The sequence below is a fragment of the Chinchilla lanigera genome, unplaced genomic scaffold (genome assembly GCF_000276665.1).
Source record: "Chinchilla lanigera isolate Chin_1 unplaced genomic scaffold, ChiLan1.0 scaffold00001, whole genome shotgun sequence".
Classification (NCBI taxonomy): Eukaryota; Metazoa; Chordata; class Mammalia; order Rodentia; family Chinchillidae; genus Chinchilla; species Chinchilla lanigera.
The window spans coordinates 39,085,378-39,098,022 of record NW_004955402.1 but is presented as its reverse complement, the minus strand read 5'-3'; the positions used below and the strand labels follow the sequence as shown (position 1 = coordinate 39,098,022).

At 38.4% G+C, this 12,645-nt stretch overlaps 1 protein-coding gene across 1 annotated transcript in view; it reads right to left on the bottom strand.

Annotated features, from left to right (window-relative positions):
• Nucleotides 1-300, bottom strand: part of Dynap (dynactin associated protein) — a 45,216-nt gene extending 44,916 nt beyond the window's left edge. Inside the window, 1 exon segment of the mRNA XM_013510770.1 lies at nucleotides 42-300. Within this exon segment, the coding sequence (XP_013366224.1) occupies nucleotides 42-300 (259 nt within the window).
• Between the last annotated feature and the right edge of the window lie 12,345 nt (nucleotides 301-12,645).

The window sequence follows — 12,645 nt, the reverse complement described above, 5'->3', positions numbered from 1 at the left end:
GGTTCCGCTGGGAGGCAGGAACAGGCCATCGATGTAGCGACCTCTGTCGTGGTGGAAAGCACAGTTGAGCTTTTGGCATCCCAGCGGCCGGTTCTCCCAGTAGCACGGAATCTCACTGCGCTTCTTATCCACGGCCGTGTGCCGGTACGGGCACCGCTGCCGGGAGCAGCGCCCTGCTCGCCACTGCGTGCAAACCGTCTCGGTGCCCAGCGCGGCCTCGCAGTGCCGGAACGGGCACGCGTCCCCCTTGGCGCACGTGGAGTAGAAAAAGAAATAGCAGTCGTCGCCTCGATCAGACATGCTGAAGGGTTCTCAGGTCACAGGGGCTTCCTGAAATAAGCCGCTGCTTCCTGAGGCAGGAGCAGCCCGGGTCCTCCTGAGGAGGCTCGCCCTTCAGATCTCCAAAGACAAGCGCAGCACTCGTCCTTAAAACCAAGCAAGAGCTGCTTGCGCTCAACGGGAACTTCAGGTCTTCACTGAGTTCCAGTCTGTTTCGCTCTTAGTACTAGTTAGTCCGTTTTCCAGGAATTATTTGGGCAGGGAATCTCTCCCAACCTGTTTCTCCACAGTCGAAGAACAGTTGGTTTCCAGGGACGCTGAGGCTCCAGGTTTCCCAAGTAACAGAAGTGGGGGAGGGGAACAGCACGTTCTGGAAGGTGCTGAGGCCTGGAGGATGGGGCCCAGCTGGTGGGACTGGGGGTGAGAAAAGAGGGGAGCATGGTCCCAGCCCACCCTTGCGAGGCTGGAGACAACAGTACAATTTCTGAAACCACAACCATAACCACTACAACCTCACTTAAGCTGAAATAACTACCATAATAGAAAAAACAAAAACACCAGCCTTTCAAGTGAACCTTCTAGTACCATGTATAGTACCAGGAATCCAACCAAACCTACACTTTGATAGACCATAGTACCGCCACAGCATTTAAAACTATGACATAGTTCCACCTGGTATTACTACAGGCCTTGAGCAATAGCTACCTCAGTGGAACACACAACTCCTCAGCCACATTATAACTGTTTCTAAATCTACCATATTAGGTTGGTTTTGGAATCCACTTAGCTACAGCTACTGAACTTATGACCACAACAGAAGCAGTGACTTCCACTGAGTCTGAAAACACTCTCTGCCGAACTACTGTAGCTTTACCAACCTCATTCACTTGACATTACAGCAAATGCCATCGTGCCGCCTTGTCCACTAAAACCAAAAGCACTGTAATTTCTACTGAACACATTCCAGTTAGAGAGAGCATAACCACTTCAGGTGAAACTACAGGCAAAACAACTCCAACTCCATCTTCCACTGAGCCCTCCACCACAGCACCAGCTGTCACTGAGCTGACCCTCCACCCCCAATTCCTCTGAGCCTGAAACCAAGGGAGCCGCTCCCCCTCAGACTGTGTACCCCAACACCGCTGTCTGTGAAGGCACAGCAACAGGGACCAAATCTTCAGCTGCGTCTATAATGACTCGTAGTTTGTTCAGAAGCTGCTATCAAAAGAAACAGTGGCATTTGGAACTGGTAGAATAAATAAATCTACAAATGCCCGTGATTCTGTCCCTTTCAAGTGGAGGCCCCTCTGTACTGGGGACCGGCACTTCAGCTGACCTCTCCTGCTGCTGTCACAGTCACAACCCTTTCACTGTTTCAGCCTACTCTGGTCAGCGCTTGTAGCAAAAGAACCATTTTCACAACTTTGAGTTTACAATCCTGCCTCTTATTCAGCTAAACTTTCTCACAGCACAGCCCTCTCAACATCAGGTATGCACTGCCGCTTACTTGCCACCAGCCCTGGTTCCTGAAATGACAGCTACTATCCGGGTAACAGAGCCAACAATCAAAATTTTAATCTCGAGAACTTTTCAGGTTTTCTGAAGTTTCAGATGATTTAATTTTCATAAGAGGCAAATCTAGTTTGCGATCCAAAAAGACTTATGTAAGAAAGGTGTGACAAAATCTCATAGTAAAATCACTGTCATCAGTTGGTAATATCAGTGTATTAGAGACTAAGCTAAACAAGCTTATAAACAACAATTAAGTATAATGGCTTGTCTTTTATTTATGCAGTATAAAAATGAGGTGATGTTATCATCCGATTGTTTTGTCTTTTAGCATATTTATTGCTACTAACATTACTGCAAAGGTGCTTTTGATATTTCAAATGGAAATGTTAATAAATACTGAAGAAAAGATAAAGGAGTAAAGTGTTCAGGAAAAGTAATAAAATTATGAATTTGGAAACTTATTATTTAAAATTCCTGTTAATTGATGAAATACAAATTGGTACAATGACAAGGATTGTCTGGAAACCTACTGAAGCAGAGTTAGTGGAGTGGGCCAGGAATATATTTCACAAATCAATATGCATTAAAGAACTGTTAAAAAGAAAAATTATTTAAACATACTATAAAAAGTAACCTTTTTCAGATTTACAGAGAATAAATTTCCATTACATGTATACCAGAATCCCATGACAAATGTAAGTACCATGAACTGCAAACATGCACCAATAAAATACTATGATTGCATTCTAACAGAGTTTGAAGAAAATATTTTTATTAATAGATAATAAAAGGGTCATACATTCAAGAAAAAATTTTTAATAAATATTTCAGTATCAACTATGGCAATTACAAATAACTTAAAACTTCTTTCAGTCACCATACAATATTATTTTTAGTATTTTAGCCCAGTTGCTGCACTTATATATGCTTTAAGGTGATATAATCTTATTAGGATACTTTTAGATTGCACTTAAATTCCCTTCTCTTTAAAAGTCCTTTCATTTAGTCATACACACATACACACAGGCACACACAGACAAGTGCACACAAGCTTACTTTCAAAATATTAATAAGGGGGCTGGGGATTTAGCTCAGTGGCACAGCACCTGCCTGGCAAGTGTGAGGTTGTGAGTTTGATTCCCGGTACTGGAAAAAAAACCAAAAGAAAAAAATAGTAATAAGATTTTCTCAATGTGAAATAATAAGCCAACCACTCTCAGGAGGCTGCGGCAGGAGGATCCTTGCCAGTTCGAGGCCAGCCTGGGCTACAAAGTGAGTTTAAGACCAGCCTGAACTGCATAGTGAGACCCTGTCTCAGAAAAACAAAAAAAAAGGAAATATAGTAGATGCTTACTAAAAATCTGTTTTATAAACACCTAACTACTTACTTGTATATATGTATAAATAGATAAACATTAATCTGCATAAATCTTAGACCTGCATATTAGTTTACAATTGCCACTGAGTTATGGTTGATACATTGTGTCAACTTGAGGGGTCAATAGGCTTGGCTATGTTACTCAGCAGTTCTTTATCCTGGGGTGAAAAGGACATGCCCTTCCTGCTCTAGGATGTGTTTTGGTATTCATCCTGACCCTGCACAAGAAGAGGGCTCTGAGACAGTGTGGGCATGGGTGGATAGCCAGCATGCAATGTAAGGAAGGAAAAGAGAGTTGCTCCTCACCACTTTTTGCCCTTACTACTTTTGCTGTCATGTGCCGCCTTGACGTGTTGCCCCAGTGCCACGCCACTCTGCCCTCGAGCCAGCTGATTATGGACTGAAACCTCCACAAACTGTGAGATAAATAAACCTTTCCTTCCTTCATTTTGGCCACTGGATATTTTGTCTCAGCAACCAGAGAAAAGTAACCAAGACATGCTGAAACCAATTATTCAAAATTTAAGGACTTAAAATAACACAAACTCATTATCTTTAAAATAAAATAGAGGCAACAAATAAGATTACTTGTAGAAAGAGTACATTTCCTTGCCTGGTTCAGATTCTAAAGGATGTCTGCATTTTGAGGCCCATGAATATTTTATTACTTCAAACTCTGCATTTCTAATCACAGCTCTTTCTCTTATTACGACCTTTCTGCCTGCTTCCTATAATTAATTATTTGTGTGATGACATTTCATCCATTTTTATTATCCAGGAAAATCTTCCCATCTAAAAATCTTTATGCCACATACACAAAGTACCCTTCACTATATAAAGTGACCTAGAAGATTAGAATGTATACACTTTAGGGGGGATTGTTAAAGTCAGTATAGTCCATTAACTGGCCCCTAAAGATTTATGCCCAGTCACACGTAAAGTACATTCCCTGCATCTGAAATTCCCCCTGAAATCTCAATGCATTATTTAAGTCCAAAATAATCGGAGACTCATCAGTTTAAAAGTTTTCAATGTCATCATCTCAATCATCTTAAAAGTAAGTATGGATAAGGCTCTGGACACAACTACTCTTAGGACAAAGCAGCTTTTCATCTGAGAAACTAAAAAAAAGCTGGCTGCATGGAAAAACACATTGCTACATAATTAAAAATTTTACAGACAGTCCATTGAAAGACAGAAAGTGAAAAAGAAAAAAGTAGCTAGCAGTACAAAGGCATTTAGAGATTCATGTAGGAAAATCCATCTGGTTTCCAGGTCCAGGAGTAACTCTCTGGCTGGGACTTCACCTTCTGGGCCTGCAGCCCCACTGCTTCTATGGAAAGGTGGTTGGTCATCCTCCCTTTGTCCTGAAAGTCAGTGCATGATTTCAGCTGAGTTGTGTTACCAGCCTGTTTCCTGCATGGTAAGTTTGAGAGTCTGCAGATTTCTGTTTCATCCTCTCTATTTGTTTCATTTTAAACTGGCCGGGTTTCTCCTGGATAAAATTCCAAAGAATCATGCGGGTCCCCTGTGCTTGTCACTCCATTGGTCAAGAGTCTCCTCCTGAGACTTTTCTAGAAAAATCCCACCTCTGTGCCTAGTTTCTGCTGAGATAGCTGAGGGAGTCCTGGAATCACACAGTCTCTGAAAGAGTATACTGTGGCTTTGTAATTCTTCCAAGGCACGGGGAAAAGATTGCCCAATCAGGCTTTTGAATTCCTCTCTAGACCATGCTTTTATGATAATGAGTCCCCTGCTACTTCATCATCTTCTGCCATCTGGAGAGCTGAGGGCTTCTCAAAGCCTCAAGTCCTGAGCTGGGCATGGTGATGCACACTTGCAATCCCAGCACTCAGGAGACTGAGGCAGGCGGATCGTTGCGAGTTAGAAGCCAGCCTGGGCTATAAAGTGAGCTCAAGGCCAGACTAAACTAAATACCAAGAACCTGTCTCAAAACAAACAAACAAACAAAAAGAACCTCACCTTTGAACGTACTATTCACATCAAAACTTCAAATCCTCATTTTTTTGTGCTTAGCAGTTCTCCCCCAAATTTGTTTCTTTCCTTTGATAGTTTACGTATATTTTTACTTCAAAGATCAAGAACAAACCAATTTCCACCTGCAGCATTTTGCTTGAAAATCTCTTCAGCTGTATGTCCAGGTTCAGTGCTTACAAGTCTGCTTTCCACATAACTGAATTTTGAAGGACACAGTTCAACTGAGGATGTGCCACCGTGTAGCAAGGGTCCTACACCCTCCAGTTTCTGATAGCACATTCCTGATTTTCTTCTGAACCATCCCCAGCAGCACTTTTAACCCTGAGGCAAAATAGGCTTCTTTTTTTTTTTTTTTTTTTTTGGTTTTTCTCTGGTACTAGGAACCGAACTCACGACCTTGCGCTTGCCAGGTAGGCGCTTTTGCCGCTGAGCTAAATCCCCACACCCAAAATAGGCTTCTTATACCTAGCTACACACTTCCTTCTGAAATTTAATAGCATTTATTAATATGTATATTTCTAAGGACAGAATGTTCAAGGAAAGTCCCCTTTTCTGTCTTGTTTCTCAAAGCTTTTCTAGCTTCTTCTCCTTTAGATATTTCTCAAACATTGCCACACTTCCAGTTCTTAAAGTCTGTAATAGTTTCCTGCTGTTACTATAACTACTACAAAGCAATTATTGAATCGTAATTACTGAATCGTAACTCAGAAGATTAGCCGTCCTTGATGGGCTCACAAGTTGTAATTTCCTTACTTTGTATGAGTGAATACCTATTCTCAGTGTACAGGACACATATACAAAAACTGAACATATACATCAATTAAATCTCACAAAATTTGAATTTGCATTTTTAAATTATTTTTTCTAACAATGAACAAGTTAAAAAACATTTTTAAAAGATTACTGGGGGTTGGAGATATAACTCAATGGCACAGTACCTGCCTGGCAAGTGCAAGGTCATGAGTTCAATACCCAATAGCAAAAAAATAACAAAAAGATAACTAAAAGAGCTAAAATTTTTTAGCATAAAAATTACTTCCAAATAATTTATTGGTCAAATAACATGTTAGAAAACTACAGTGGTACCTCAGTTCACAAACTTAATTCTTTCCATAATTCTGGTCACAAACCAAATTGGATTAGAACCAAATTAAATTCACTGGTTAGGCTCAAGATTGACCTTATGGGAAAATTTAATTTGATTCTCCTTCAATTTGGTATACAACCAGAATCATGGAAAGAATTAAGTTTGTGAACTGAGGTACTGCAGTACTAGTAATTTATATTGAAAATATTACAATACTAAAATTTCAGATGAAAATTAATTTGGAGAAAAAATATTACTTTTAACTTTATTTTGAAAATGCTAAAAGTTAACAAGTACTAGTTTATAATGATAAAAATGTTATAGGATGTGATGGATGTGGTGGTAGTCACCTGTAATCCCAGTGCTTGGGAGGCTGAGGCAGGACAATTCTTGCAAGTTCAAGACCAGCCTGAGCTACAAAGTGAGCTCAAGGCCAGCCTGAACTGCATAGCAAGACCCTGTCTCAAAAAGATTAAAAAAAAAAAATGGTATGGGAAAAACTGGGTTTCTACATGCTGAAGATGAAAACTAGACCCATATTTTTTATCATGCACTAAACTCCATCAAAATGGATCAAAGATATAAATATTAAAACAGAAACACTAAATGGGCTGCAAGATAGAAAAGGTAGAACTCTTGAAGGCATTGGTGTAGGCAAAGACTTTATGAACAAAATCCCAATTGCACAGGAACTATCCCAATGAATCAACAACCAGGGTTTCATCTTATTAAAAAGCTTTTGCACAGCAACAGAAACCAGTAACAGAGTGAAGAGACAACCCACAGTGTGGGAAAATTTTTGGCAGCTATTCCTCAGACAAAGAACTACTATCCAGAATGTATAAAGATCTCAAAAAATCAGGTCCCCTCAAATTCAAAGACCCAATCCAAATCAGGCATTTGAAATAGACACTTCTCAGATAAAAAAGTAGAAATATCAAATAAATATATGAAGAAATGTTCAACATCAATGGTCATTTGAGAAATGCAAGTTAGAACACTGAGGTTCCATCTCACCCCAGAAAGAATGACCATCATCAAAAAGTCAACCAACAACAAATGCTGGTGGGGCTGTGGGGGAAAATGAACCCTTCCCTACCATTAGTGTGAGTGCAGACTGGTGCAACCAGTGTGGAAATCAGTGTGGATATTCCTCAAAAAACTAAGACTAGAATTGCTATCTGACCCCGCTATCCTGATTGTTGTCTTCCAAAAAGAATTAAAAATAACATACCACAGTGATATATGCACACCCATGTTTTCAGTAGCAGTTTGTAATAGCTAAATTTTAGAAACAGCCCAAATGCCCATCAACTGACAAATGGATGAAGATATGATATTTTTATGCAATGGAGTACTACTCTGCCATAATGATATAGGCTTGAGACATTTCTAACTAAATTGATGCACCTTGAAGCCATATTCTTAAGTGAAATAAACTGGACACACATGTATAAATACCATATTATTTCTGTGGTATGAGGAACGAAAAGTATAAGTAAGGACCAAAATATGTACTACACATTGTGAAATAGGAAGAAAATGGTCAAATGGAAAGTGGAAGTAGGGAGGGAGAAAGAAGAAAGGGAAAAGAAAAAAAATATGGACAAAGAAGAAAAATAGAAACAAAATATTTGTAAATAAGGAGAGGAAGAGTGGTTGAAGGGTAGGGGAATGGGAGAAAAAGCAGAATTAAGATATATCATATACAGGGTAATAGTTCCCTATGATGAATGTGATCATTATGTCTTTCTGCAATGTACAAATAAACTTAATTCACAAAAAAATGGTGGCTCTTGAAGCCATGTATCCAACTGTTTTCACTATTATATACTTCCTTTTTGATGGACTTTTAACCGAAAGAATTCAGAAATATTTGCTAGTTAGCAAAGTACTGAAAATACTTAGATTTAACCATTCATAATCCAAAAGAATTAGATGATCTTTTACAGATTATCTGTTAATGCTCTATCAAATTGCTCCATTTGTTAAACATACATGCACACACACACAAAGACATTCTTTGTCTGAAATTTCATTGTAGTTTAATAATAACTAAAGAATTTATGGTGGAGACTTTATTACAACTGCAGTTTTCTACTTTTTTACAATCTTCAGGCAATGATATTATTTTATTTTATCCTTTGATTGCTTTATTAGCATTGTAATTAATAATTACACAAATAGCTTAAAATGTAATATAGTCAAGGATACTTATAGTTCTGATATCACTCAATTATTTTAAATGAATAAAATAATTATGAAAATACACAGATGTGAGGAAATGTTCAAAATTCCTATCAGAAGTAGTACTAATTTAGTCAGTACAATGTACAAAATCATTGTGTAGAAATAAAAGGAAAATTTTACATTCTCTTATGTGATTGTCATAAAAGAATGATTCTTTATTTTACTCATATAATTTCCCATATCTATCACAGAACTAATTTTAATAAATTAAAATTGATGAGGCATTAGTTAGATGACATAATAATTAATACTACTCAAAATAGAAATAAGCAATTGGAAAATACGTTTTGATATATGTCAGTGGTTTTTCTTATCCATGTTGCACTATGACCTATTCTAAGTCTACTAAGAATGTCAAATATGTTATTAACACAATATTGTCTTTTTTCTTTAAAATTTAACAAATATCAGACATTTTCCTAAGCAATGGGGATCTACACAGAAATCAGTCAAAGAGTTAAGTAGTTGTCCTAGTGGAGTTTACATTCCAGTTTTATTACAGCTGGTCATACATGTAATATCTGATTTTTTATTATAAATGCAGAAGTTTGTATAAATAAAAATAGTTGTGTTGTATTATAGCTAATACTCATTGCTCTTTTGTACTTATAAATGTATACAATTACATATGAAATACAAGGACGCTCAATGCAGAGCTCAAACTGCAGTGAATGAAAGTGAGCTCTGCATTGCAGCTTCTCTATGCAACAGCCAGTGATGGTGAGCTTGCTCATTTTCCAAGATACAACTTTTGAGTGACCCTTGCTGCTAAATCACTCTTCTCAAAGCTGAGACAAAACTCTCTTGTCAGTAAACCTCACCTGTTTATCCTGTTCTATTTCAAGAGAGACACAAAATAAATTAATTTCTTCCAAAAGAGTTCTTAATTATTTTGGCATCATAAACGCGCCCCATGTTATTCAAGATTTTTAAAAAAGAAAAATCTCCTTCTTAAAAGGTGAAAGTTAGCCATTTGATTTTTACATAAGTCTGATAATTCTTTTTAATGGGAGAGAGGAACGCAAATGGATAGCCCCATCTGTTATTGCAAATGCCACCGCGCATCTCATGGGACTGCAAGCCACAGGCAGCCTCTGCCCCACTTGCAGCTTGCCAGTACCATGACCAGCACTTGCTGTGCAAAGCTACGTGCTTTGTCAGGGGCTGTGTCAGTGGCTGCACCTCTCTGACCATGATTTAATCCTCAAGACCCCGAGAAAAAGTAAAAGTTATCATCTTCATGTCTTGATGAGACAGCAAATCTTAGAGAAACAACGTGTCCCAAAGCAAGTTCAATGCGTGAGCCTGAGGTTGCCCCAGTCACTAGTCCAACAATCATTTAACTATGGGCATCCTATAATAATTGAACACATGTTCAGAATAATGAGGACAGAGGCATTGTATACTTCAAGGACATTATGATATGTGGTTTTTATCTCAATAAAGTGATTCAAAAAAGTATAGTGGGGAGAGATGGAAAAAATGGAATGAAAAATAATTTTTCTTCTCACTTTTTAATAGTATATGTGCATGGTACATAGTAAATACATTCATGTTAAGGGAACTTGTTCATATACATATTGCATTTTGATCCTTTTTACTTCTCCTTCTCCTCCCCCACACTCCTATCTCTTCCGGGCTTCAGATCCCCTTCACGTCTTCTCAGAGGACCAAGTCTCTGATTCACTGATCCTTTGTACAGTTTCTTTAGTCCCAATTTCATTCATCTCTACTTTGACCTTTATAATTCTATTTCTTCTTTTAGTTTCAACTTTGGGTCGTTCTTGTCTCTCTAGGACCATGAGATACATCTCTAAGTTATTTATTTGATATTACTCTACTCTTTTTATGTGTGCTATAACTTGCCTCTGAGATTGCTTTTGTTGTGTCTCATAGGTTTTGAAGTGTTGTGTTTCCCTTGTCATTTGATTCCAGGAACTTTATTATTTCTCTTCTGATTTCTTCTCTGGTTGTATCAGTCAGGGTTTACTAGAGAAACAGATATAACACAAGATTTACAAATGTACAAGAAATTACAAGATTGGCTTATGATGGTCAGCCACAGAGTTGGATGAGGAAGCATGCAGAGGGTGTCTGCATGCTGGAGATTGAAGAGCCTAGTCCCAGGCCTGGAGCTTGGTGCAGTGTCCCTGCAAGTCCCTATCAGGAGGCTGATGGGTCTGCGACGGAATGCTAAAGAATCTGTGATGAAGGCTGGAGAGTCTACACCAGAAGGCTGAAGAGTCCCAGGCGGAAGTCAAATAGTCTGCACCAGAAGCGAGGAGATAACCAAGCTGAAGGCCAAGACTGGAGCTCCTCTGAAGAACCAGCAGCCAGTCCTTTCTCAATTCTCTGTTTTTACACAGCCTACCTGCTGGGGGGGGGGGCGGGGGGGGGTCCTCTACACCCACACCCTCTGCATGCCTTCTTTCTTGTCCAGGCTCAGGATGAATACAAAGTAAGCACCCTGGCTCCCTGCTGAGTCACATAGTTAACCTAAACTTCTCAAATTGACACAATGAACAACATCCCAGAAGGGTAAGGGCATGTCCTTTTCACCCCAAGATGCAGAACAGCTGAGTCACCTAGCCAAACCTCTAGACTCCTCAAGTTGACACAATGTTTCAACCTTAACACTGGTCTATGAGTATTCAATAATTTATTATTTAATCTCGATGTTTATATAGTTTCTGTGGTTTCTTTTGCTACTGATTTCTAGCTTTATTCTACTATGTTCTGGTAGAATTTCATTATAATCCAGTAAGGGATTATTTCAATCATTTTGCATTTAGTTAAGCATTGTGGCATAAGATATGTCTATTTTGGAAAAATTTTCATGCATTCTTGAGAAAAATGTGCATTCTGTTGTTGCTAAATGAAAAGCTCGTAGATATCTGTTAAGTCTGTTTGGTCAATGGTATGATTTATCTCTTGATGTTTCATCGTTGAATTTTTTCCTTCTGGTTGACCTGTATAATTGTGGTATTGAAGTGCTCTACTGATTGCATCGGTCTCGATGATCTCTCTTCTGAGGTCCAGTAGTTTTTTGGCTTTTGTTTTTTGTTTTTTAATGTGGTTGAGTACACCAATGGTGCATAGATATTTACAAGAGTTATCTCTTCTAACTAAATCGCTCCCCTTACCAGTATAGAGTGGCCATCTTTTTCTCTTCTGATCTTCAGCTTGAAGTCTGCTGTGTCTGAAAATAAGATAGTTACTCTTGCTTGTTTTCAGGCTCTGGTTGAATGGAATATCATTTTCCACCCTTTCACTTTCAGTCTATGTGTTTCTTGGATGAAATGTGTCTCCTGTAGACAATTTATGATTGCATTTTGTTTCTTGATCCAACTTGCCAGTCTGTGTCTTTTGACAGGGGAGTTGAGACCACTGGCATTATTTTTCCAGAGGTGATTCTTTTATTTTTTTTTTTTCCTTTTGTTTAACTACTCTCTCAGTTAAATGTAAACTTTCCTTTGGTCCCTTTGGTATTGGCGATGTTCCTAACTTGAAAATTCCCTTAAGTATTTTCCGCAATGCTGATTTAATGGTCATGTATTTCTTTAGGGCTTCTTTGTTGTGGAAAGTAGGGCTCCATCAGTCATGAAGGCTAATTTTTCAGAATATAAATGTCTGAGTTGAAAATCGCTTTTCTTTTAAGCCTTGCAAAAGTTTACCACAAGCTCTCCTGACCTTTAAGGTTTGTGTTGAAAAATTCCAGTTTTTCTGATGGGCTTTATCTTTATAGGTTACATGCTGGTTTTCTCTAACAGCTTTTTAGTATTCTTTCCTTTTGATGAATTTCTGGAATTTTTACTATGATGTGTTATATTCTATTTTTCCTTTATTCCTTCGATTTTGAATTCGACTGTTTTGAATTATTTAGCAGCTGTTGGGCCCATCTTGTATGGTGTCTTGTTGTTTTTAGAATATCACTGAGTTTGTGATCTACCACATCCATCTTGCCTGCTATCTCTGGCACTGTTCTTACACTGGTCAAGTCAGCAACCCATGCTTACCACTGAACTTTTTGTACTGCTTTTCTTGCTCTTATTTCTTACTTCCTAATTTTTTACTGAAGTCATTCGTGGTTTGTCTTGCTTGACTCAATTGTTTAATTCTTTTTTTCCTCTTTATACTCATT